The 27562-nt window shown below is 30.1% G+C and overlaps 5 protein-coding genes across 16 annotated transcripts in view; 2 read left to right on the forward strand and 3 right to left on the reverse strand.

Moving 5' to 3' along the window:
* LOC130896530 (adenylate cyclase type 5) overlaps positions 1 to 2196 on the forward strand; it is a 34312-nt gene extending 32116 nt beyond the window's left edge. For both annotated transcript variants that reach the window (XM_057804710.1, XM_057804711.1), the window contains one exon: positions 110 to 2196. In XM_057804710.1, coding sequence (XP_057660693.1) covers positions 110 to 340 — 231 coding nt within the window. In that variant the 3' untranslated portion in view covers positions 341 to 2196. The remainder of the gene's footprint in view (positions 1 to 109) is intronic.
* Positions 2058 to 6593, reverse strand: LOC130896531 (vitamin K-dependent gamma-carboxylase). Of its 3 annotated transcripts, none has more exons than XM_057804713.1 (10): positions 6548 to 6593; positions 6016 to 6494; positions 5700 to 5855; positions 4455 to 4620; positions 4216 to 4401; positions 3906 to 4069; positions 3578 to 3816; positions 3285 to 3510; positions 2901 to 3173; positions 2058 to 2841 (listed from the first exon to the last, which is right to left on the reverse strand). In XM_057804713.1, exons 2-10 carry the CDS (start codon positions 6146 to 6148, stop codon positions 2441 to 2443), a joined length of 1944 nt encoding a protein of 647 aa, XP_057660696.1. In that variant the 5' UTR covers positions 6149 to 6494; positions 6548 to 6593; the 3' UTR covers positions 2058 to 2440. The 3 variants fall into 3 exon arrangements, with proteins under 3 accessions (XP_057660696.1, XP_057660695.1, XP_057660697.1); XM_057804712.1 differs by having other exon boundaries at positions 2060 to 2841; positions 6016 to 6212; positions 6548 to 6592; XM_057804714.1 differs by lacking the exons at positions 5700 to 5855; positions 6016 to 6494; positions 6548 to 6593 and adding an exon at positions 4967 to 5594 and having other exon boundaries at positions 2061 to 2841.
* A 774-nt stretch (positions 6594 to 7367) lies between these two features.
* LOC130896855 (eEF1A lysine and N-terminal methyltransferase homolog) lies at positions 7368 to 10718 on the forward strand. Of its 2 annotated transcripts, none has more exons than XM_057805209.1 (10): positions 7368 to 7785; positions 7870 to 7986; positions 8044 to 8166; positions 8238 to 8670; positions 8730 to 8992; positions 9237 to 9420; positions 9508 to 9820; positions 9882 to 10067; positions 10120 to 10248; positions 10335 to 10718. In XM_057805209.1, the coding sequence occupies exons 2-10, from the start codon at positions 7895 to 7897 to the stop codon at positions 10607 to 10609; spliced, it is 1998 nt and encodes a 665-aa protein (XP_057661192.1). In that variant the 5' UTR covers positions 7368 to 7785; positions 7870 to 7894; the 3' UTR covers positions 10610 to 10718. The 2 variants fall into 2 exon arrangements, with proteins under 2 accessions (XP_057661192.1, XP_057661193.1); XM_057805210.1 differs by having other exon boundaries at positions 7723 to 7789.
* On the reverse strand, positions 10611 to 17404 carry LOC130896854 (probable multidrug resistance-associated protein lethal(2)03659). 4 transcript variants are annotated; one of them, XM_057805204.1, is made up of 11 exons: positions 17156 to 17404; positions 16126 to 16219; positions 15845 to 16072; positions 15292 to 15722; positions 15022 to 15178; positions 12931 to 14202; positions 12538 to 12874; positions 12258 to 12408; positions 11829 to 12059; positions 11214 to 11725; positions 10611 to 11142 (listed from the first exon to the last, which is right to left on the reverse strand). In XM_057805204.1, the coding sequence occupies exons 2-11, from the start codon at positions 16206 to 16208 to the stop codon at positions 10642 to 10644; spliced, it is 3903 nt and encodes a 1300-aa protein (XP_057661187.1). In that variant the 5' UTR covers positions 16209 to 16219; positions 17156 to 17404; the 3' UTR covers positions 10611 to 10641. The 4 variants fall into 4 exon arrangements, with proteins under 4 accessions (XP_057661187.1, XP_057661188.1, XP_057661190.1 ...); XM_057805205.1 differs by having other exon boundaries at positions 16389 to 17174; XM_057805207.1 differs by lacking the exons at positions 16126 to 16219; positions 17156 to 17404 and having other exon boundaries at positions 15292 to 15782; positions 15845 to 16062.
* A 1152-nt stretch (positions 17405 to 18556) lies between these two features.
* Positions 18557 to 27168, reverse strand: LOC130896853 (probable multidrug resistance-associated protein lethal(2)03659). Of its 5 annotated transcripts, XM_057805199.1 has the most exons (12): positions 26967 to 27145; positions 26063 to 26650; positions 24019 to 24112; positions 23738 to 23965; positions 23182 to 23612; positions 22912 to 23068; positions 20859 to 22130; positions 20466 to 20802; positions 20186 to 20336; positions 19757 to 19987; positions 19142 to 19653; positions 18557 to 19070 (listed from the first exon to the last, which is right to left on the reverse strand). In XM_057805199.1, exons 3-12 carry the CDS (start codon positions 24099 to 24101, stop codon positions 18570 to 18572), a joined length of 3903 nt encoding a protein of 1300 aa, XP_057661182.1. In that variant the 5' UTR covers positions 24102 to 24112; positions 26063 to 26650; positions 26967 to 27145; the 3' UTR covers positions 18557 to 18569. The 5 variants fall into 5 exon arrangements, with proteins under 5 accessions (XP_057661182.1, XP_057661186.1, XP_057661185.1 ...); XM_057805203.1 differs by lacking the exon at positions 26063 to 26650 and having other exon boundaries at positions 26967 to 27168; XM_057805202.1 differs by lacking the exon at positions 26967 to 27145 and having other exon boundaries at positions 26063 to 26889.
* Between the last annotated feature and the right edge of the window lie 394 nt (positions 27169 to 27562).

Here is a 27562-nt window from a genome sequence, read left to right on the forward strand (position 1 = left end):
AAAAAATGATTTTTCCTTATCCATTTGATATAATTTATATTATATATGGTGAATTTAAAGACTACTAGAAGGTATTAAAACCCCAGAGTGCCAAGATTTTTTTTTTCAGATTACAAAAGAAGTGAATCAAATTCTTCAAGCGAAAGGTTATCCAACGAAATGTCGGGGTACAATTGACGTGAAAGGAAAAGGTTCCATGGAGACGTTCTTTCTCGAAGGTCCGGCTCGAACACGACCTAATATCACTTTGAATCCGTTGGCGACGAGTTTTGGTTCCGACGATGAAAAGTACGATGAAATAAAAAGTACTCAATTGGGTACGATTTCCGAAAGAAATTAAAAACTCGCTTTTATTGAAAGTGAGATTCATAATGAACATTTTATATAATTCAAAGTGTACATCGCCGCTTAAGAAAAAAAAATTGATAAGCGGCTATATTGGAGATGCACAAAGAAAGTGGATAATTTTTTATCGACGAAATATACAGGGAATATAAATGTAATTGTCCCAAATAATTTAGGACATTACAGTTCACTTATATTTAGACTAAGTATATGTATTTAGTAATAACTGTTTTGTAAAAGAAAGAATTTGAAAAATAGTTATCGCTGGGAATAAACTCGAATTGATAGAATATAGAACATAAAAATCTTCTGAACCGTAAAATTAAAATAAGAATAGCAGGAAAGAAAATGTACATTTATTCGGTATAGGGTCCAATATAAAAAAAAATAATTAAACCGATACAATGGTCATTATAGGCCGCGGATTGACCGTATTTGCATGGTGTTATCTGTTCTACGAAATTGAAGTAATCTAGAGGTGTAAACCCTAATTATTGATTCGAAATGTGTCACGAAATACTTTATGTGGGGTTTGTTATCGTTCAAAAACGCCGCTTTCAATTAATATCAGATCGTGAATGAATTATAGAGTAAATTATCCACCAGCTACTTCGACAACGGGTATATATTTTTAAAAATATTTCTACGACCAGTCAAATTACTTCTAAATGTTATAAAGTAAGAATTTGTTCATTCAAAAATCTATTTTTAACTTGATTTTAATATAAACTAATAATGCGAGAATGTTTTAGACTCCATTTATATTGTAGTTGAATAATCTGTGATTTATTGTTGAATTACTGTTCTATCCATCGGTTTTGTTCTTTTTTATTAGTTATTTAATCTAATTGTTTCGAACTGTTATTTCAACTCTTATATATTTTTTGAAATAATTAGTAATTAATATTTAACGTAATACTTTTTATTTCGAATATATTGCCAGTTAGTAAGTTTCTTCTTGTCGTTGAGTACATTGTTGTGGAATAAAATTTAAAACAAAAACGTAGAGAATAACTTATATTCGAAAAATTGATGTATTATGAACTTTTTATACTTTCCCATGAATCTCTTTTTTCCCAATCCTACAATTGTAATTTACATAATTCTTTTCGAGTTACTCATCTATGTTTTGAATACCAGATGGCCAATTACATTTTCGGGTGTTTTAATAGTACGAAGGTTGCTACTCAACTTTTAATTTAGTTAAATAAAAACAAATATGGCTCTAAAGTATTCTCCATTTAGATCAATACACCTTTGCATCCGAAATATGTGATTTGAAAACGTTGACTTCGCAATTTATTTTCGATCTTCAGGAATAAGAAGAAATCATTGGGTCTTAAACAAGGACTATATGATTTATCGCTTGATACAACATACGGTTATGTCTTTGCACCAATCGACACGAACTGTCAAATTATGCGGTATCAAACGCTAACAAATCATTTTGACAGTCAAATGTTCATGCAATATTAATCTGTAAACAACGTCAGATTTGACATAATCACATCAGTGTTGCCATATCCTAAAACTTACGTAGTAACCCTCGTATAACTAACGAGAAAATCATATTATTTCTATTTTTTTGAATACACAAAAATATAATTGGACATTTTTACTTTTATATTTTGTAGACTACACATTTTTTTGTGTGTGTGTATATATATATTTATAGTATGTATTTATTTAAGGTATAAATGAAACTGTAAATAGACTTGATTTTATTTTTTTAATAAATATTTTCCTACCAACCTAAATGTTACACTCTGAAATAGTAATTGTATATAATGTTATCTTTTACTTAGTTTATTGTAAATACTATTTTCTAATAAAATATATTGTGATGATGAATGTTATTCGATATTTATTTAACCTCGTTAAACTGGAATTTTGATAATTATTTTTATATGATTAGGTAATAATTCCAATAATGAATCGACTCTATTATAAGCAGACTTCATTTTTATTGACTTTCTTCAATAAATTCACAATCAGATTGTAAGCAGTTCAAGAGCAGCAGATTGTTTTATTTGTTATACAAACAAAACGTTTACCTTCTGCAAAACACCTAGCATCTTGAAGTCCCTTTGGATAATTATATTTCCGAAAAATTGAAATCGTTCGTTTTACCAATTAGAACATTCCGAAAAGAATATCCGATGAGTTTCCACATCCTCAAGAATGTGCTGATTCTTTCCGGTACATCTTCAATTAGAGGAAAAGGAGAATAAAAAAAACTTTGTTGCCGATTATCGTCGTATTCCAAACTATTTTCTTTTCTTTGAAAAGTGTACATGTAACAAGATGGCGTGTTACTAATTGTATGGACTCGGTGAAAAGATTCTACTTCGACAATTACACTTTCGTTCTTTTTTAGGGTCAATCCTAACGACTGTTCATTATTTTGATCTTCAATTTCGTAGGCTACTTCACCTTCGAGAACGGTTAAAGTAACGTTATCCAATTCGTCTCCTATGTAATTTTCCAGGTGGAAACCTTAAAGAATTAACAATATTCATAATTATGTGACGCGAATAAAAGTTGAATTAGCTCACCCGGAAAATCGGCTATAAACAAAAGATCACTATTATTAGACCAAGAAAACACTTGTTTGCTAATTTCGTTCATTTGTTTTCTAAAATTGTTGTATTCTGTTAATAGTGGAAGTAACCATTCTACAGGTTGAAATGGCGACCAATTTGATTTAAGTAAATCGTACGTTGGGTGGTACATCCTCTGTTTGAATCTATTATTTAAGGAACACCAAACGTCTATATAAATAGAAATGTTCGAAGATAATATTGGAGTTGATTTATTTGTTGGCATATCTACAAACAATGTGAGATATGATATAAAGTTAATTCAATGTTGTCTATCAAATTTCCATAAAATAGTTATTCCAAATAGTTAAATAGTTATTTCAAGATTGTTTTACATACCGTTTTGTAGAGACAACAAATTGTTTTTGAGACAATGTGCATATTGCACACACATATCGGCGTGTTTGCTCCATCTATCGTTCTTAGTGAAAGCGTTAGGCTTTACAAATATCTCTTGGCCTCTTTCGTTATCTATTACTTTCACGACGACGAGAACCGTATTCCACGAATGGATCATCATATCCCACGAATAACCGTAAATGCCGTTAGTCCAGTTATTATATCCCTAAAATAGATTAATAAAATTTTCTTATTTCTACTTAGTAACATGATTTTTTTTATAATATGCTCACTTTAGTAATGAAATGAGAGTATGGTAAAAAAACCTGCAGTGCACAATGGGTTAATAAGAGTCCTACTACTAGTTTATGTCGCCATTTGATATGTAACTCCGTTTTGATTTTATTTTCTTTAAAGTCGTTCGTATTTCGAGATTTTTTATTTGTTTTTATTAACAATGACAAAATTTTCTTGGGCCAGTTTTCTTCACAAAATAGAGGCATAGTGGCTATACAAACGTACGGAAACATACCTGAAAATTGAAACTATAAGAATATAATGTTTCAATTATTTTGTTGTTTTTTTTTTTCAAAGAGGATTAATTTGTTTTTTGCTAGTAACCTATACTGAATAATCGGGAATTCATCAGGTGAAAAGTCGCACAAAATACCATCGCAATCGGTCGCGTCAAGTCGATTAGCAACCAAAATCCTATTGTAATATCCAATATAAATCCGCACCAATGAACAATAAAGTAATCGATTTTTTCTGTATCTATGAAATACCTAAAAAAACATATAAAACATGGAATCTTTTCATATATATATACCATCTAATAATTTATTAATAATATTCCAAAAACGACGATACAATTTTTGTAAAATGAATTAAATAATATGTTCTAATGTATCCATAGTCTATATTAACTTACCTTAATGGTGAAAAAACCCAATGTTCTCCTATATGACCCATAGAATAACCTTCGAGCCATTCCATATCAGTTTTCTTTAAACCGGCCAAAAAATAAAGTAAAAAAAACTGAAATTTAAGTATGAAATAATTCCAGTATGGAACTTGTTTATTCTTAACCGATTTATTCAGGTAACTATCTAAAGAACTGAAATTATTATTATTAAATAATAATTTTATACGTAAGAAGGTAAAACTTACAAAAATACATTAGCCGATGATCCCATCAATAATATAACGATAATTCCAAAAAGGTAACTGTGATTATTCCAATATGATTTATCCAAAAGAAAGATATACCAATAAGGAATACCATATAGGAAAGTACTCATTCTAAATTTGTATCCTATCATAATTCCAAAAGCACCTGTAATAATAATACATTTAGATTTTGTTAAAACTACTAGTCCGTTATACTGAATGGTTATCATATAAAGTGTTAATATTTTCGTAAACATTATTTTTACATCGTGTATATGTCACCGTATGATTGTGAACATCGTTAGTTTATAATAACTCTCGCGATATTATAAACTGACGAATAATTGTGAACTGCAATCAACCATTTACAATTTTACGTTTATTTCTCGATAGTTTATAATCTATCAATGTCGAATCGTCAAATTGCGATATAACATGCGGGGTTCATAATATGTCCGGTTTTATCATCCGTCAAATTATGATTTCTTTTAATACACATGCAGTAAACTCACGTCCATTATCACTTTGAAGAATATGTGGACAGTCAACTTCTAAAAATATCTCAAGAATCTCGACTGTCACAATGGTTGCAAAAAGCAAAATTTTGTCAAGTGATCCTGATACTGCAGTAACCATTTGTACTCTCCATCTGGAAATGTTTGAAAGTCAGATCTATCTGACCTCTTAGATTAAAGTCGTCAGAAATCAACGGCTTTACGACAATCCCTGTTTTAGGAAAGCTTTTGTATGAAAGATATGTCTTACACAGGTTAAAAAATATTGTTATCGCAAATATTGGTACCACATATTTATTTCTCAAGGCGTGGACAATTTTGTCTCGTCGTCCATGACCTGTAGCAATATGTGCGTCGAGTATTATTTGGTAATATGCTTCTTTGGAATTATTTGTACTACTGGCTCTGAGATCTGTTTTCTTTTAATTATTAAAACCTTTTGGTTACCAACATTCATAATATCATATTTATTTGCGTGATTACTATTTAAAACATATATAAAACACTTAGTGAAAATCACAAGAACATTTGTTTGTTTACATTCAGTGACTAGAAAATGACCGCCAAAGTTAGCGGCGCTTAATACTGCACGTTCAACCAATCAGCGAACAGTTCACAATTTGACGATCTGATGTTGATAAATTATAAACTATCGAGAAATAAACGTAAAGTTGTAAATTGTAAACTAACGATGTTCACAATCATACGGTGACATTATACATATTCTTACCTAACCACATAATAAAATATAGAATACCAATACATTGAAAACCAGGATTTTTAAACATGGGAAAAAGCGGAAAGTGACAATCCATCGGATTTCCCCATCTTATATCGATATCAGATCCCCCTCTTTCTTCCGTTAAATCAAACAGCATTAACAAACCTAAAATATTTTTTAGAGACAAAACATAAATATAAATTCGGTATTAATTAATAAAAGCACGTATTTTCTCAAGTTAATTTTTATTAGTCTATTTAATATAATCCGTCAACTTTATAAAATAATTGTTCGAGTGAAGCAAGAAAAATAACTTTTAACTTACCGAATAAAAATCTGATTACGCCTAGACTAGAGGGATCCCTAGGTTGGTACATATAATTAACCACGTCATTATAGCGTAATCCTTTTAAATGTTTCCAAAAATTTCCAATAAAAGTATCGATCAAATTGGACATCTTCCCGTTTTTCTTTTGTTGATTTATAACTATGTAACTGAATATACATCATTCAGAATTCTATCTGAATGTTTATTTGTGTTATTGTATTGAACTTTGACATCGTATTAATTCTTAAATTTATATTATATAGTGCGGTCAAAATTATCAGTTGGAATATAAATTTCAATTAATTAATAATAGATTTTTATCACTTTTTACACAATTGATTTATTTGTTGATTCAATTTTTAATTATGTTTTTTGATTCAAGCTTTTGAATTCTCGATACAATATTAAAAAATGTTTAATTTAATTAACAAAACGGACACCGAATTATGATGACTTTTTTTCAATTTTCCTGGGCTCTAGAGAATATACGATTCAATTAGGAATTTAGTTAATTAATAATAAATCTTACCTTTTGTTGCGCGTTGTTTCCACAAGAGAAAAACCATTGTAATAGGAAGTTGAAGAAAGACGTTTCGCCTTTTATTAGTTTCAGTTCGAAAGGAAACAAACAAGAAAAATCAATGGCGCACATTAAACATTTTTGGAGGAATAACAACTTTCGCTTTTGATAAAATAAAATGAAAAACACATTCAATACCATAAATGACGAAAGCAATCTACATTATGCAAATCTATTCTTTCTTATTTTCTTCAGACAGACACTTTCCCAAACTTTGTAAAATTGAGATAACAATTTAGTGACGCGATTTCATAACTTGCCTTGCTATGCCTATTATGCAAGGTGTATTCTCGATATTCTTCATTAAAGTCACAAAGTTGAATTGAATTATACGTACAAAACTGATTAAATTTGGTTTGTAAGTTAAAATACAATTCCCTTTATTTTCCATCAAATATCCTTCCTTTGTCCTTCCCGCATCACCTTTGTATAGTTACCATAACAACCTTTAAACAAGTAATTTATCTTCAATCGATAGCCCTAATCTCTTTTAAATCAAAGAGAATGAAAATAGAAATCCAGAGAGGATATTTATGAGCTATTTTATTAGCGAATCCATATTGATGGTGTTTTTTAAGATTAAATTATTTTAGAACTACATGTGTAACGTTTTTATTGAATTTTATATGATAATTGAAAATTTGAATATAATCTAAGTGCACAAGTCGGTTGCTTTGAGTTTAGAATAGGATAGATTTATTTATATTATCGAGATAACATTTTAAATCACTTAATTGTTTCCTTTACCATAATCATATTTCGTACAATTGCAAATTGTTTAACAATACGTGGAATATGTTCCATAATTATAAGTGGACCGAAAAAGCGTCTAAATTCTTGATTTAATTATATAAAAATTATGGTAATTGTAAAACAAAAACATTGCGAGTGAAAGAATCTACAGAATAATGTTTAATGTAGTCATGACCAGTGATTATTTATTGTTACATTATTTAATGTTTTGTAAATAAACATTTGTTTGATAATTTTTAAACACCTGCATTTATAATTACTGAATTTCATTATAAAATATTATGATGAAAATATAATGTCGTCATATTGTAATGTGTAAAATAAATTCACCAATGATCGATTATGTTACGAAAATACAAGGGGGCGAGCATGTGCACAACGTTAATTCAATAAATATAACCTACAAATTTAAAATATTTGAAAAACAAATGTTTGTAAGTAAGTTTTGATATTATTTGAAATGTGAGAAAGAAAACTTTAATATATTCACATAAATAATGCAATTTCTTGCTCTTTAGACATATTAATTAAAAGGCATTGGAAATGAACTTGTTGCCAAAATCTAAAGAGGAATTTAGCCAAAAGGATTATTGGAATGAATTTTTCAAGAAGAGAGGTAATGAAGCATTCGAATGGTAATATTTTAGAACTACATCTTCTTATTTATAGTTATCATATTATTCCTATTTCAGGTATGGAGAATACAATGAATTATCCTTGCATCTTCATAAATATATTAGAAAACCGGATAGCGTTCTTATTGTCGGATGTGGCAATTCTTCTTTAGGCAAGGATTTATTTGATTTGGGTTATAGGTAGGCTAACTATACCTACTTGAGTTTGTTCAAGAGTATTTAATAGAAAAAGCTATGTAAATATTTTTTAGGAATATCACGAATATTGATATATCGGATGTAGTTATAAGACAGCTACTTTCCCAAATAGGAAATAGAGAAAATTTAAAATATTTACAAATGGATGCCTTGAACATGACCTTTGATAATGAACAATTTAGTGTGATTCTTGACAAAGGTACTCTAGATGCTCTAATGCCTGACGATTCTGAAGAGACCATAGAAAAAATAAAGAAATATTTTGATGAAATAAGCAGAGTATTGAAAATCGGTGGAAGATATATCTGTATATCTTTGCTTCAAGAGCACATTTTGCAATTCTTATTAAAGTATTTTCCATTAAACAATTTTATGTTTAGAATAGTGAGATGTTTTGAGGCGGAGATTAAGGCAGCTGATAATGGACAAAATCCTATTCCTGTTTTTATTGTTGTTTGTACGAAATTCAAAACGTTGACACAGAAGGTACGTAGAAAAAAAATTGATATAATTAATCATTTTATATATTTAATATTATGTTTCAGGTGTTGGAAATAAATTTAGGTCCGACGGATAAAATGCAGAGATGTAACAGTGACAATGATGTTATATCACAAATTACGAATGCTCAGAATGCTGCTTTCATTTGCTCATCATTAAAGAGAACTTCAATTGCTGATAAAAATGAAGTAGTATTTGATCTGTTTGAACAAGGTTCAGTTAAACCTAGATTTACTGTTTATGTAGTAGACATTCCCCCTCAAAGAAATTTTTCGCAATATGCAGCATTTATTGTGCCAGAAGGAAGGTTGGAATGTTTCTCATATAAATATGTAATAAAATCATTGAATTCTCAAATATTTCATCTCGGATGATCTTATTCCTCATGGAATAGTGTTTTAAAACTAATGTATTCGAATAAATTTCGTTTAATTAATTTTCCTTTTCTAATTATGAACATGTTACTTAAAACATTAGATACAAGAACAAAATGAAATATTTGATAGTATTTTTCTTTTCCTAAATTATATTAAAAATGTTTGATCATGTAGGGAAGTCGAATGGTTGTTTTCCACACCGAATGGAAGGAAGAAATTAGTGGAAGTCACGAAACATAACAGATTGTCGATTATTACCCTTCATAGAGATCAAAAGTATGAATCGTTTGAAGCAATCCAAACAGAACTTACAGACGTAGTTTGCAATTTAGCGCCATCGAACTTGAGAAATAAAATGGTAGTGTATTTGTTCTAAAAAAAAGTTGAATTCCATCATAATTATTTCGAGTTTTTCCAATTTTTTTCAAGTTTAAGTACTTTGTAGGTAGCTTTTCTTTCATTGGGATCTGATGTAGGTCATCGAATAGTAAGATACAAGGGTCATTCTGATTTATCTGGAGATTTTGTGATAGAAGATGTCATAACGGAAAACAATGAAAAATATAGACGATTATTTTATATGAGCTCCCAATTAGTGATACAATCAGAAGCGAAATTGAGAATAATAAAATCTAGAAAGGGAATTATGAAAGAAACCGTAGATTTGGTACATTTGACATGTAGACATCACGTTTATATGTCGATAGCTACTTATTTAGCTTGTAATAATAAAACGAAAGCCAATGTTACCGTTATAGGTATATAATTTTTATTGTAAAATTATAAAAATTTGATTAATTTAGTTTCTGTTGGTCTTAGGTTTGGGAGGCGGTGGTTTATGTTCCTTTCTGCATAAATTTTTACCTAAAATTAATATTTGTGGTGTTGATGTCGACAAAGATATGCTTAAAGTGGCTGTAGATTGGTTCAATTTTAAAGAGGATGATAAACTTAAAGCTGAAATACAAGATGGTTTAGTATATATTAGAGAAATGGCAAAAAATGGTAAATATTTGTTCATTTCTTTAATGTTTATTTATTATATTGTGTTTTTTAGGGAAAACATTAGATGCTCTTCTTTTTGATGTCGATAGTAAAAATCATGCGATTGGAATGAGTTGCCCTCCACAACAGTTTATGACTAAAGAAACTTTGAAAAATGTTGTGAAAATCGTTGATGATGAAGGTAAAAATTTATGTTTATAATTGTATTCTCGCATAACAATATTGTCAAATATAATTTAATCAGTAATTCGATACTTTCTTTTTTAGGTATTTTCGTTGTAAATGTGGTGTTGAGAGATAACCAGCTCCGACCAGGAGTATTGGTCAATTTGAAAAATCACTTTAAAAACGTTTTTAGCTACAAATTGCAGGAAGATCTGAACGAAATATTCATCTGTTCAAATGGCTCTATAGAAACGGATAAACTTAAAGATGCTTCCTATGAATTGAATTCTTTTTTCAAAAAACACGGTTTAATTGAAAATGGAGTTGATACGGATAAATTTTTACATTCGCTAGTCGCTCAATCGGTGTTTATTTAGGAAATAATTTAAAGATATATTTTTACTTAATATCATTTATTTGATTCGTGTACAACCGTTTTAGAAGAAACGTTTTCTTCTTGTCTAGAATAAAAGTTTTCTTCAGCTATAGCTTGTAAATTATTCGCCATGGAACTTCCCGTCTGTTTAACCAACGTATAAAATACTCCTTTGTTTTTCAAAAGTTTGTGGGGATGATCAAATTCCGCCACTTCTCCAGCATCCATAACCAAAACTTTATCCGAATCCATAATAGTGTGTAATCTATGGGCTATCGTTAATACTGTACAATTTGAAAACTTTTTTCTAATAGTAGTTTGAAGGATTGAATCAGTCAATGGATCTACGTTGGCAGTAGCTTCGTCTAATACTAGAATTTTATTATTTCTTAAAACTGCTCTAGCTAAACAAACTAATTGTCGTTGACCGACGCTGAAATTCGAACCTCCTTCGGCCATTTTACTATCCAAACCGGACGGCAATTCGTCCACCGCGTGTTTCAGTTCGACTTCTTCTAAAGATTTCCATAAAATCTAAAAAGAAGAAAAACATTATTATGTATAACTCGAAACGTTGGGAGTAATTGAATGAACAAACAACTTACGGCATCTTCGTATTCATCAAAAGGATCAAGATTTTTTCTAAGAGTTCCAGAAAATAATACGGGCTCTTGGGGGATTATAGATAATTTTGATCTGAGACATTTCAATTCGACGTTTTTTGTATTTACAGAATCTATAAAGATATTTCCTTCTATGTAAGCTAATCGGAAGAGCGCTTGTATTAAGGACGATTTACCGGCTCCCGTTCGACCGACTATGCCGATTTTTTCTCCGGGTTGTATTTCAAAATTGAGATTTTTCAAAACGAAATCGCCGTCCGGCGAATATCGCAATGACGTTTTTTCGAATTTTATTTTTCCCGAATCCGGCCAATTCGTCGGCGTTTCTTTTTTATGATTATCTGTTTCGGTTGGTAAATCTCCGTATTCTTGAACTCTTTCTACTGATGTCATTTGATTTTCCAATTCACTCCATTGACGCATGCCCCATTGGAACATACCGGATAGGGTAATCGCTTGAGTTAAGGATAAACCGACGTTTCCACCGAATGATTCTGGGAAAATTGGAAAACAAATTACAACTCTTAGCAAAGAAATTATTTATAATTTTTTTGTATTTCATATTTCATTTTCAAGTTGATATAATTTTCAACTTACCGTTTTGTATAAACAATATGCTGATAACAACGAGTGCTATAAACATCACACAATGAATGTCTAACCAAAATCCGAATCCTCTATTGGCCGTTAAAAACATGTAATAAGCGGACGTATACGCGTCCTGGAAATTATCGAATTCTTTGGTGAGCAATTTTTCCGCTTTGAAAGCTCGGATTGTCGTGAGTCCATTTAGAGAAGCGGCCAAATGAGTGAAAACTGGACTTCGAGCTAAATGAATAATACTATTAATTTAAAGACATTTCGATATTTATTTCAATATAAACTATATTATTCTTATTTTTGTTAGGCTATTATTGAAGACTGATATTTAAAATCAAGCAAAATTGTCATTGTCGACAAATATAAACTGACGAATGGAATTATTTCGATCGCGTAGCTATGAATTATTTATTTTAAAATACTTACTAACAGCTTCTACACGTTTAATATCTCTACTGGATGCTAAAAATGCGTATCTTATGAAATAGAAAATAATAACAACTACAATTGTCGGTATAAGAATCCACGGGTTGACAGAAGTAATTGTTAAAGCCGTCCCTGTTACAATCAAACCAATCTAAAAAACAAAAATTGAAGTAGAAATAAATAAGAGTATTTTTATAATCTGAGCGGACTTATATTAACTTTATACTTTTGTTATCATACATATCAATAGTCAATATTTTCAAAAAAAGTTTCCGCTTACCCCCACTGTATCTACTAAACATATAGGAAGAGTTTCATCCAACGCACCGATATCTTTAGAAAACCGATTAAGAATTCTTCCAGAGGGATTGGTATTGAAAAATTGCATCGGGGAATTGACAATTTTAATAAACATCAAATTGTGAAATCCTGTAGAAGCTGCCAAGCAGAATCTGAAGAAACATATCGACCTAGTTACCGCTAATATTATGGTGAATATGATGAGACAACTATAAATTACGATTGTATTATGTTCGTTTAGTATTTTATCCCAAAACATTTTGTCTTCGTTTTCAATGGAATTGTTTTTCTCCACCCTCCATTGTTCTAAATTTACCCTAGAATTATAAATAGAAAAAAAAATTAATAAATACAACAACATTATAAAACTTACCAAGTCGTAAGGAATATATCGGCCGAATTGCCGAGAGCTTGCGCGGCAACGAAAGCGGAAAATAGCGCTACGGTTTTTATCCAATGTCCACCGGCTTTGAAATAATTGAGATAAACTCGTTTTGATACCGTACCGGAAGCACGTTCTTCTCTTTTTTGTTCAATAATTTCTGATTCCGCGATTTCTCCTTCGGACTCTACTGAATCCGCTCTCGATAATCTACTAGGATTTTCCTTCTTTTCATCTTCTTTCGAAGATTCCAATAGTTTCGTAAAAGCGCTATCGGAATTTTTTAAAGCGTTATAAGTACCGGAAGCTTTAACTTTACCGTCTTCCAATAAATATATACAATCCGCGTTACGTAAATATTGCAATTGATGAGTTATTAAAATGACGCATTTATTTTTCAAATGTTCTTTAAGACATTTATTGTATAATTCTTTACCGACTCGAGCGTCTACCGCCGACAGAGGATCGTCCAACAAATAAATATCCGCATCTCTATAAATGGCTCTAGCTAAATTAATTCTAGCTCTTTGTCCGCCACTCAACATCGCACCTCTTTCCCCAACCAACGTTCTATCGGCGTGAGGAAACAAAGATAGATCCCTTTCTAAGGAGCATACCCGCAAAACCTCCGCGTATCTTGATTCGTCGTATTTTTGACCGAATATTATATTTTGTCTGATACTACTGCCGAATATCCAAGGTTCTTGAGATGCGTACGAAATGGTACCTTCGATATCAATGCTACCCGAGGTAATCAACAGTTCTTTTAAAATCACATGTAGAAGCGTTGATTTTCCTCCGCCTACCGGACCCACGATCGCTATAAGTTGATTCGATTTAGCTTCGAACGTAACGCCTTCTAATGTATTATCCGGCATGGATTTCACCCATTTGGCGCAAACATTTTTCAATTTGATTCTCGTTTCCTTTTTCGATAATGGGTTAGTCGAAATAACGCCATTAAATTTTTTATTATCCTCCGCATTTTCTAATTGATCGTACAACAAAAACTTTTGAATTCTAGACATAGAAACCAATGTTTCGGCGAGTTGAGTAATGGCCTGTGGAAAATGCTGAGTTACGACAAGTCGTAAAAATGCGTAAAATGAAGTAACTGTAAATGCGTACGATGCGTTTAACGAATTTCCCGTTAGAACGTAAGTTAAGATACATAAATATACTGCGGTTCTACTCATAGTCAGATTAAATGACATCAATATTCCTCTGATCATCGAAGTACGTTTGATTTCGGCAATTTCCTTCCTGGAACAAATAAAAAGAAAAAATAGGTTTGAAAAGCTATTTATAATCTCATCTTTGAATATAAATTTTTTTTTCAATTAGCTCTAGTGTTGAAAGTGATATTTCAAGTTTATCTTATTCAAACTTCATCTTTTTCATTCTTCAATAATAATGCTTAGACGATACTATGAAAATTGTCAATTTCGTATCTGCTATATGTAAAAACAAAAAGTGGATTACTTCTTGACATTCTTACGTTTAATAAAATTAATGTAGATTTTTGTTTTCCAAATTGTACAATCGAATTTAGCACACCTACGCATTATATATCAAATTTAATAAAAATCTGTTTATTATATAAAGTATACGCTGCATTCCACTCCTAGATTTTACAAAATTATCTTATAATTGCTAATAGTTTAACAAAGTTATAATTTGGGATTATCAACAAAAAAAAATATTAGTAAAATCCGAATTAAACTAAAAAATGTTGATAGGTATAAAGGGAAGCAAGATTTCTAAATAATAATCACTTCACAAAGTTCTTTTTACCTAAATTGATATCAAGATATTATCCGCATAATAACAAATATTCATGGATGTTCAAAGCGTGGAATTTATATTCAGTATTGGAACAACTTTAATATTTAAAACATCGAAATATTTTATTAATGATTACTGAAAAATTTATCGTTCGCGAATCCATTTAATCAAAGATATTCTACGCTTTCAGTATATTCTTCAATTATGTACTTGTCTACTATTTACTATATATAAGTATCGGTGAAAAATATAAAATCAATTCGAGAATATAATCCTTTTTATATATATTCAACTTACCTCCTCACAAATTCAACTAGTTTCGAGAAAGGTTTCTCCCAAGTATACATTTTTATCACTTGGATACCACTTATAATTTCATTCATCAATCTTACTCTTTCGTCTGTTCGTATCGCGGTTTTCAATCGGTATCTTGACGTTAATTTAGCCATGTACACTAAAAATTGAATAATGAAAATATCAGTTCTTTATTTTTGAGTAGTTCAAATGTACCGCAAGAGAAAATTGAAGAAGTGACGAAATGAAGTGATGAATTTATAGATTACCTACTTTGGAATGGCAAAAAAGATAAAAGGAAAACACATCCAATTAAACCAGTAACCCCGACGTAAAAATATAATAGAATCATAACAATAATCGTTTCGCATGGTGCCAGCCACAGGTTGTGTATGTGTTGTACTGAAAAATCAAATCTTCCCACATCGTTCGATAACAAATTAACCATTTGTCCTATAGTAGTTTCCACCAATGCTGTTTTGCTTAATATCAATGCTTTTCTATATATCAACGCACAAGCTGCCACTCGAATTTTCATACCAAGTCGCATCACGCGCATTTGGTAATTGTGGACTGATGTTATTTGAGTCAGTGATGCCAAAATTATTAAAGACGCGTTGACGTATATCTCCCATGGATTATCTCGCTTCGATCCTGGTTGAAAGTAACTTATTAATCTTGAGATGAGCATTGGTTGAGCTATTCTAAAAAAATTTAATAATTTTTTCAATTATCACTCTTTTAATTTTCGAGATATGTATAAACTGAAACAAAAATTTCGTATACTATAATAAATAACGTTACTCCATATTCACAAACTATTCACCTGATAAAATCCGTAAAAGCGTTGAAAAATCCAAAAAATAATAGTTCTAGCTTAAAGACACTGAACATAGCCCATACTAAAGATGGTTTGTCCTTTAATAATTCCTTTTTCCACGCAGCGTTAAGACGTTCGCCCAAAACATCGGATTTTTGGGAATTTCCAGTTAAATACATATCATTTTCGTCGAGATCTCTTCTAAATCCTTTCGATAGAAATCCAGGAAACCAACTAAAAAAATTATTGATGTTCACAACAACAATTGAGCATTATATAAAACTTACCAGAAAAACAACCTTGAAAACAAATTCACCCTTTTCAAAGGATGAGGTTTTTTCTGTTTTTGATTCAATTTAAGTTCTTCCATAATATTAAATTCTAAAATACAAAAAAAATCATTATAAAATAATACACATGTATTAAAATGTAGAATATAGAATTTACTACGGTGATGGAAAAACCACTATTGCATTCTACAAACCGAATGCACCAAATATTTCTCTTCTATCGAATACCAGAATGAGATATATTAAAAAAGAGACCTTACATCTTTAAAACAAATGGTAAAAACTACTTAATGACTAAAACTTTTGAAAAAATTAATGGGATTTTTAAATTAAAAACCAAATCACAACCACTATTGAAATCAAACTTGCGACTAAAATTTCATCTCTTATCTTCTTTTATATGATTAATTTTTTTTAACAATGGTATTTGTGATTAGTAGATAGTAACTGACGTCATGATAAAACAATATGTGAGCTCTTGTCGAGATTATTGAGATATTATATAGCTGTTATTTAATATACAAATTTGTTTTAATACTTAATAAGAAAGTTTGTTAATATTATGCAAATTATCTGATATTTATCCTAATTCGTGATACTCTAAAACTCAAGTCTTTTGAACAAAAAAATTAGTTAATAATTTGCGCTGACCTCTTTTTCTTCTTTGTTCCAGCAGAAAACTGAAACCACGTTAGATATAACGAAATATATGATGTCAACAAAATAGTCTGAATAATTAAGGAAATTGACGCATCTATCGCGATTCTTTATTAAAAGCACTAATTAAAATAAAACTCCAACAACCATACAAGTTACATGACATTATATTTAGTTGTTCACGAGCATCGTTTGCATTATAAAAGCAATTTTGTTAAATATTAAAATACTTTTGTGAAAACGTACGTACTTCCTGTTAACAATAGATAATATTATCTTGAAAGATCAACTTTCGATATTTATAAATGGAAAAATTTAGCAAAATTATATTTCATATGCAAATAAAAAACTATTATGCAATATATCTTACCTCAATTTTGTCCACGGCTATGTATTTTCACCTCATACCTTTAATTAACTTATTCAAACTAAGTATGTACATTTAAGGTATAGACACTATTAATTGAATTTGCTACTGAGATTTGAAACGATAAATATTTTCAATTAGATTATGTTGATAGATTGGTTAATCAAATTGTAAGATATTTAAATTATTTTAAAATCAAGGTTATCATTTTTAACAATTCATTTATTGAATCGAGTACTTATGAAATTTGAATATCAAATACGGTTACACATTGCAACGCATGTATAAACATCTTAAAGGTATCGAGGTTTTAGTTTTTGAAACACTATTACTTATACTATACATATATAAAAAATATGTTAATAATTTGTTCAAATAAAGTCGGACTCCTATTGGTAGATATAAATTTGAATTCAATCATATGTATTCTTATGAACCTTTGGCATTGAGAATATATTTGACCATTAGATTTGTACTAGTAGTAATATCGAAAGGTTTGGACGCTAGATTTGATACATAATTATAACGTATACCGTTTGTTATACCGGTCTTGTATAGCAATCTAATTTTCTGTATTGTTAATAAAATACTTACAAAATATCTTCATTATCTATATATCTAATCAGCAAATTCATTACGCAATATGATGTAAGTAAATATATCCATTTGAAAAATTCGTAGCATAAAAGGACAAATCAAGATTACGTGTAAAAAAGTACCGACCTTACTTGCGGTTTCAAGTTAACAATGAAATTATGATCGATTGATAATTACTGTATATAATTCATTTATTTTTACAATGTTTATTAGATAATAGTATATCGAACCACATGTTCAGTGAGATAACCTTCAAATAATTATTTCCTATGGTATTTTTATACTTTTGCGAATTCTTTTGTGTTAAACAGAGAATGTCGCACCACACGTTCAGTTCGAGTAATGACAAAAAAGGTAAATATATGTGTTGTACATTATTTCATTTTCTAATTATTTTATGTTTTTCAAGGAAAACATTTTTGATGTTGACAGTAGAAATCAAACAATTGGAATAGTTGTCCCTCACAATTTATGAATAAAAAAACATTGGAAAATGTTATAAAAATTGTTTATCTAACATTTTTATTCGTGCCTATCAACTATAGTGAAATAAAATTTATATAGTATCAATATTTATAAATTTGGTGTCGAGAAATAATCAACTCCGACAGGATATATAGTTCAACATGAAAAATCATTTTAAGAATATTTTTACGAACTTACAAACTGTTAGAAGATCTGAACGAAATATATATTTAAATGGCTTTAAAGAAACGAATAAACTTTTTATGGATTGAAATATTCGACGATTTATAGATAAATATTTATACTCGCTAGTAGCTCAATCAGTGGTTATTTAGAAAATAATTTTTACTTAATATCATTTATTTGATTCGTGTACAACCGTTTTAGAGGAAACGTTTTCTTCTTGTCTAGAATAAAAGTTTTCTTCGGCTATAGCTTGTAAATTATTCGCCATGGAACTTCCCGTCTGTTTAACCAACGTATAAAATACCCCCTTGTTTTTCAAAAGTTTGTGGGGATGATCAAATTCCGCCACTTCTCCAGCATCCATAACCAAAACTTTATCCGAATCCATAATAGTGTGTAATCTATGGGCTATCGTTAATACTGTACAATTTGAAAACTTTTTTCTAATAGTAGTTTGAAGGATTGAATCAGTCAATGGATCTACGTTGGCAGTAGCTTCGTCTAATACTAGAATTTTATTATTTCTTAAAACTGCTCTAGCTAAACAAACTAATTGTCGTTGACCGACGCTGAAATTCGAACCTCCTTCGGCCATTTTACTATCCAAACCGGACGGCAATTCGTCCACCGCGTGTTTCAGTTCGACTTCTTCTAAAGATTTCCATAAAATCTAAAAAGAAGAAAAACATTATTATGTATAACTCGAAACGTTGGGAGTAATTGAATGAACAAACAACTTACGGCATCTTCGTATTCATCAAAAGGATCAAGATTTTTTCTAAGAGTTCCAGAAAATAATACGGGCTCTTGGGGGATTATAGATAATTTTGATCTGAGACATTTCAATTCGACGTTTTTTGTATTTACAGAATCTATAAAGATATTTCCTTCTATGTAAGCTAATCGGAAGAGCGCTTGTATTAAGGACGATTTACCGGCTCCCGTTCGACCGACTATGCCGATTTTTTCTCCGGGTTGTATTTCAAAATTGAGATTTTTCAAAACGAAATCGCCGTCCGGCGAATATCGCAATGACGTTTTTTCGAATTTTATTTTTCCCGAATCCGGCCAATTCGTCGGCGTTTCTTTTTTATGATTATCTGTTTCGGTTGGTAAATCTCCGTATTCTTGAACTCTTTCTACTGATGTCATTTGATTTTCCAATTCACTCCATTGACGCATGCCCCATTGGAACATACCGGATAGGGTAATCGCTTGAGTTAAGGATAAACCGACGTTTCCACCGAATGATTCTGGGAAAATTTGAAAACAAATTACAACTCTTAGCAAAGAAATTATTTATAATTTTTTTGTATTTCATATTTCATTTTCAAGTTGATATAATTTTCAACTTACCGTTTTGTATAAACAATATGCTGATAACAACGAGTGCTATAAACATCACACAATGAATGTCTAACCAAAATCCGAATCCTCTATTGGCCGTTAAAAACATGTAATAAGCGGACGTATACGCGTCCTGGAAATTATCGAATTCTTTGGTGAGCAATTTTTCCGCTTTGAAAGCTCGGATTGTCGTGAGTCCATTTAGAGAAGCGGCCAAATGAGTGAAAACTGGACTTCGAGCTAAATGAATAATACTATTAATTTAAAGACATTTCGATATTTATTTCAATATAAACTATATTATTCTTATTTTTGTTAGGCTATTATTGAAGACTGATATTTAAAATCAAGCAAAATTGTCATTGTCGACAAATATAAACTGACGAATGGAATTATTTCGATCGCGTAGCTATGAATTATTTATTTTAAAATACTTACTAACAGCTTCTACACGTTTAATATCTCTACTGGATGCTAAAAATGCGTATCTTATGAAATAGAAAATAATAACAACTACAATTGTCGGTATAAGAATCCACGGGTTGACAGAAGTAATTGTTAAAGCCGTCCCTGTTACAATCAAACCAATCTAAAAAACAAAAATTGAAGTAGAAATAAATAAGAGTATTTTTATAATCTGAGCGGACTTATATTAACTTTATACTTTTGTTATCATACATATCAATAGTCAATATTTTCAAAAAAAGTTTCCGCTTACCCCCACTGTATCTACTAAACATATAGGAAGAGTTTCATCCAACGCACCGATATCTTTAGAAAACCGATTAAGAATTCTTCCAGAGGGATTGGTATTGAAAAATTGCATCGGGGAATTGACAATTTTAATAAACATCAAATTGTGAAATCCTGTAGAAGCTGCCAAGCAGAATCTGAAGAAACATATCGACCTAGTTACCGCTAATATTATGGTGAATATGATGAGACAACTATAAATTACGATTGTATTATGTTCGTTTAGTATTTTATCCCAAAACATTTTGTCTTCGTTTTCAATGGAATTGTTTTTCTCCACCCTCCATTGTTCTAAATTTACCCTAGAATTATAAATAGAAAAAAAAATTAATAAATACAACAACATTATAAAACTTACCAAGTCGTAAGGAATATATCGGCCGAATTGCCGAGAGCTTGCGCGGCAACGAAAGCGGAAAATAGCGCTACGGTTTTTATCCAATGTCCACCGGCTTTGAAATAATTGAGATAAACTCGTTTTGATACCGTACCGGAAGCACGTTCTTCTCTTTTTTGTTCAATAATTTCTGATTCCGCGATTTCTCCTTCGGACTCTACTGAATCCGCTCTCGATAATCTACTAGGATTTTCCTTCTTTTCATCTTCTTTCGAAGATTCCAATAGTTTCGTAAAAGCGCTATCGGAATTTTTTAAAGCGTTATAAGTACCGGAAGCTTTAACTTTACCGTCTTCCAATAAATATATACAATCCGCGTTACGTAAATATTGCAATTGATGAGTTATTAAAATGACGCATTTATTTTTCAAATGTTCTTTAAGACATTTATTGTATAATTCTTTACCGACTCGAGCGTCTACCGCCGACAGAGGATCGTCCAACAAATAAATATCCGCATCTCTATAAATGGCTCTAGCTAAATTAATTCTAGCTCTTTGTCCGCCACTCAACATCGCACCTCTTTCCCCAACCAACGTTCTATCGGCGTGAGGAAACAAAGATAGATCCCTTTCTAAGGAGCATACCCGCAAAACCTCCGCGTATCTTGATTCGTCGTATTTTTGACCGAATATTATATTTTGTCTGATACTACTGCCGAATATCCAAGGTTCTTGAGATGCGTACGAAATGGTACCTTCGATATCAATGCTACCCGAGGTAATCAACAGTTCTTTTAAAATCACATGTAGAAGCGTTGATTTTCCTCCGCCTACCGGACCCACGATCGCTATAAGTTGATTCGATTTAGCTTCGAACGTAACGCCTTCTAATGTATTATCCGGCATGGATTTCACCCATTTGGCGCAAACATTTTTCAATTTAATTCTCGTTTCCTTTTTCGATAACGGGTTAGTTGAAATAACGCCATTAAATTTTTTATTATCCTCCGCATTTTCTAATTGATCGTACAACAAAAACTTTTGAATTCTAGACATAGAAACCAATGTTTCGGCGAGTTGAGTAATTGCCTGTGGAAATTGTTGAGTTACAGCTACTCGTAAAAATGCGTAAAATGAAGTCACTGTGAATGCGTACGATGCGTTTAACGAATTTCCCGTCAGAACGTAAGTTAAGATACATAAATATACTGCGGTTCTACTCATGGTCAAATTAAATGACATCAATATTCCTCTGATCATCGAAGTACGTTTGATTTCGGTAATTTCCTTCCTGGAACAAACAAAAAGAAAAAAAGGCTTTAAATGCTATATATAATCTCATCGTAGGATAGTTTTTTTATTTTCTCTAGTGTTAAAAACTGAATCTAAGTTATTTATTATTCAAACTCTATTCCTTAATTTTTTTTTAATAATAATAATTAGACAATAATATGAAAGTTGACACATTCTTATCAGTTTCTAGGAAAAAAAGGTGGTTGCATGGAAACATTTTTTTTATAATTAAAACAAAATGTTTTTCAGACTCCACATTGTAATAATATATGTTTCATCGGATTGGATTAAAAGCTGTCTATAGATTTATTCCTAAAATTTGACATCATACTCCAAGATGTTTAAAAATTATTTTTTAATTGTTAATTCCAGGACTGTATTGTAATTTAGGGTTATGAAGAAATCTTAATTAAACTGAAAATGTTAATTAAATGAAGAAAGAATTTCTAAATAATTTTCACTTTAAAAAGTAATTGATTGAAAACAAATTGCTATATAGTATAACGTCGACACAATAACTAATTTATATAGTTGTTCAATGATTATCAAGGACGACTGTGGCTAAAAACATCAAAATATTTTATTAATGATTACCGAAAAATCTATAGATTCGCGCTTCCTTTCGTTCAAATATATTCCATGCTCTTAAACATATCTAGTGATGTAAACAGCCTCCGGTCTATTCTTCAACTACATTTTTTGTTCTATATATTATAAGTATCGGTGAGATCTCTAAAATCAATTCGAGAATATAATTCTTTTCGATACATTCAACTTACCTCCTTACAAATTCAATTAGTTTAGCGAATGGTTTCTCCCAAGTATACATTTTTATCACTTGGATACCACTTATAATTTCATTCATCAATCTTACTCTTTCATCTGTTCGTATTGCGGTTTTCAATCGGTATCTTGACGTTAATTTAGCCATGTACACTAAAAATTGAATTATGAAAACATCAGTTCTTTTTTTTTGAATAGTTCAAATGTACCACAAAAGAAAACTGATGGAGTAACGAAATGAAGTGATGAATTTATAGATTACCTACTTTGGAATGGCAAAAAAGATAAAAGGAAAACACATCCAACTAAACCAGTAACCCCGACGTAAAAATATAATAGAATCATAACAATAATCGTTTCGCAGGGTGCCAGCCACAGGTTGTGTATGTGTTGAACTGAAAAATCAAATCTTCCCACATCGTTCGATAACAAATTAACCATTTGTCCTATAGTAGTTTCCACCAATGCTGTTTTGCTCAATTTCAATGCTTTTCTATATATTAAAGCACAGGATGCCACTCGAACTTTCATACCCAGTCGCATTACGCGCATTTGGTAATTGTGGACTGATGTTACTTGAATCAGAGATGCCAAAATTATTAAAAACGCGTTGACGTATATTTCCCATGGATTATTTTGCTTCGATCCTGGTTGAAAGTAACCTATTAATCTCGATATTAGCATTGGTTGGGCTATTCTAAAAAAAAATCATTTTTCTAATAATCATTGTATGTTAGTAAAGTAGTAATTCAGTATACTATTAAAGATTTTTTGTGTTTTTATTGAAAAAATGACATTAACTAATATTCATGATTTACTCACTTGATAAAATCAGAAAATGCGTTGAAAATTCCAAAATATAATAGTTCTAGCTTAAAGACACTGAACATAGCCCATACTAAAGATGGTTTGTCCTTTAATAATTCCTTTTTCCACACAGCATCCAGTCGCTCTCCCAAAAAATCGGATTTTTGTGAGTTTCCAGTTAAATACATATCATTTTCGTCGAGATCTCTTCTAAATCCTTTCGATAGAAATCCAGGAAACCAACTAAAAAAATTATTGATGTTCACAAGAACAAATGAGCATTATATAAAACTTACCAGAAAAACAACCTTGAAAACAAATTCACCCTTTTCAAAGGATGAGGTTTTTTCTGTTTTTGATTCAATTTAAGTTCTTCCATAATATTAAATTCTGAAATACAAAAAACAATAGAAAATTATGATGATAAAATACTATGTACTTTTTTTATGTTTAGAATACCGAATTTACTCCAGTGATGAATCTAATAACATGTACCAATGAATATGCTTCCACTTCAATGAGATCCAAAAAAATTGAACATTATATTCCTATTACAACAATAAAAAACTGCATTTATACATAATTTTTTATACTATTCTAAAACTTTCAAATCAAAATCAAAATAGTATTAAAAGAAACATACAGAATAATTTTCCATATGCAGTTCTATGTATTTAAGTGTTTTTTTTTCTTTCTAACAATGGTATTTGAAATGAGTAGATAGTGACTGACGTCATAATAAAACAATATGTGGGCTCTCGTTGAGATTATTGAGATATTATATAGCTGTTATTTATTTTACAAACATATTTTAATATGAAACAAAGCAAAAAATTTGTTAAGATTATACAAAATATTTGGAATCTTATTTAATTTCAAAACACTTCAAAAAACTTCGATCCTTTGAATCATTCTATAAATAAAGTTAGTTATCCATTTGTTGGCCTTTTTTTCTTCTTTGTTTCAGCACGAAACTGCGACCTCATTTATACTACATGCCACAAAGTGACTAATGTAAACAAAGATATATGTTGTATTAAAAAGTATAAAGATAATTAATTAAAATGATGCATATATTCCGGTACTTCATTAAAACCACTAATTAAAAAAAAATTCTATCAACCTTTCAAGTTTTATGGGATACTGCCTCTATCACGAACCTGTTCTATGTGTAAATATAAATATACAAGATACACTTCCTGTTTTTATTTTACTAAACACACTGTTCACTCTTGCCACCATCTCCAAATTCACAATTATCACGCTTTTGGATAAACTGAAACTTACTAAGTTGATCTGGAACAGTTCCATCAGGAAAACTACCTCGGCGGGAAATTTCATATCCACATTCTATAAATATAACCACTACCAAAGTAGTTTTCCCACCGGAAATGTTTTTCAGAAAAGATGTCGATTCAGTTTTAATTTACCTTTAGTGTCTGAAGATGATAACTTGGTTATGGAAACACGCGATAGGCATCTAATAGTGAGTATTGGTGTAGTTGTAGCAGTAAACAGTGTGTTCAATATGAGTATTACCAAGGGTTCAGTAAAATTCCTATGTTTAAAAGTTTTATCACGATTTCTTATATTTCTTTGCCATGTACTCTTTAGTATATTACAGGTACATAGTATGTTAAACAAATTAATATTTTGTACTTTTTGTTTAGATCATTTTCATTACATCTTCAACGGGGCCTTATCCTTTTCATTTACTAATTAAATTAATTGAAAAGTAAACTAGTTAACATGCTGTGCAATGTTTACAATACACATGTGCCACTATGTAGCTCTGGTATAATGACAAACAGAAGGCATATCCACCCAGCTTATTTTTAAAAATAAATTTATTTTATCCTCATCAATGATAATTATTAAAATATAATATTTTCTGTAGAAACATTTTATGAGCATATTACCTATTTACTTTAATTATAATGTTGTCCACTGCTGTGTTTTCACCTCATACCTTTAGTTAACTTATTCAAACTAAGTACATTTAAGGAATAGATACTATTAATTGAATTTGCTACTGAGATTTGAAAAGATAAATATTTTGAAATAGATTATGTTGAAAGATTGGTTAATCAAATTGTAAGATATTTAAAATTACTTTATAATCAAGGTTATCATTTTCAGCAATTCATCTATTGAATCGGGTACTTATGAAATTTGAATAATACCATTATGATTACATATTTAGATAATGTATGTACATGTTAAGGGTAACAACTCGTGTAGTATTAGAAATTAATGAAATTAGTTTTTAAAACATAGACTATTATACATATAAATCTTTGTTAATGATGCTGATAATTAAATTTTCGATTTTTTACTTACAGATTATAGTTCTTAGTATTTTCATTGGGCAGTGACTCTAAGAATCTTTCCATTTTCAATGATATAGTTGGAATAGGTGCATTTGTTATTTTAAAATTATTAAATTCTGTACATATTTGCCAATGATTTTGCTATTTGTTTTTCCATTACCTCACTATTCACGACTCTATTATGGGACACATTCATATATTAAATATTCTACTTCTTATCAAGAATTGTTTCTCCTATATTTTATGAATTTTGAATACTTCATCTTCTACAAAGAGAAGTATTTAGCCTCCTTTAGTTTCAAATGGAAACGTTAAATGTATAGTTCGATTGCAAATTATTCTCATGCTTCTAAATATTACATTTTCTGTCATCAATTTTTATTTTCCAATTTTTCCATCTATTATACGTATATATTTTTCTATATGTATTAAAATTGAATAAACTCGTTTTATTTCCAAGAACAGACAATTAATGTCAATAATCAAAACATCTCAAGTGATTCGCAACTGTTCGCTGACAAGTGACATTAATCATATTCGCCATTTTCGTATTTCATTTTTTTGTAGCCGCACTGTGCGAAATATCTCACCTAAAACTCTAGTTATTATCAGGACATTAGTAATTCGAATATAAAATACATAATGTTGTTAATAATTTGCTCAAATAAAATAGGACGCCTATTGCCTTATCATGAAACTTTGGCCATTCGACCATTGTATCTTTCGATTTGTACTAACAGTAATATCGAAAGGTTTAGACGCTCGATTTAATATATTATTGTATGAATAACTTCATCACCATACATTTGTATTATTTTTATTCGTTCATATACCTAAACTTGTGTTATACCGGTCCTGTATAGCAATCTAATTTTCTGTATTGTTAATAAAATACTATAAAATGAAATACTTACAAAATATCTTCGTTATCTATATATCTAATCAGCAAATTCATTACGCAATATGATGTAAGTATATCCACTTGAAAAATTTGTAGCATAAAACAACAATAGAATATCACGCATTAAAGATTACTTGTAAAAAAGTACGATCTTACTTGCAATTCCAACTTTAACAATTAACTGACGATCGATTGATAATCACTGTATAGAATTCAGTTATTTTTGCAATGATAATTAGATAATAGAATATCGCACCACATGTTCATTTAGATAACCTTCAAATAATTATTTCCTATGGTATTTTTATACTTTTGCGAATTCTTTTGTGTTTGGCATATCATCATTTTTAAACACCAAAGGGAGACATCAAGCAGAGGTTTGGTCTGAAAAGTACTTTATAATGTAGCAGCAGGGGTTGTAATCATAACCACAGAGGATATACTATCAATTCACTAATTATTTTATTGATATTAGCGGAAAAATTGAGTTACAAATAAAAAACTTGGAAAAAATATTTTACAAGAGTGAATAGCTTTTACTAACTTTAATGCTATCATAAAACTGATTTTAGCTATATATAATAAAACAATGAGTATTTTTTCATATCA

This window comes from Diorhabda carinulata, chromosome 7 (assembly GCF_026250575.1).
Source record: "Diorhabda carinulata isolate Delta chromosome 7, icDioCari1.1, whole genome shotgun sequence".
NCBI lineage: Eukaryota > Metazoa > Arthropoda > Insecta > Coleoptera > Chrysomelidae > Diorhabda > Diorhabda carinulata.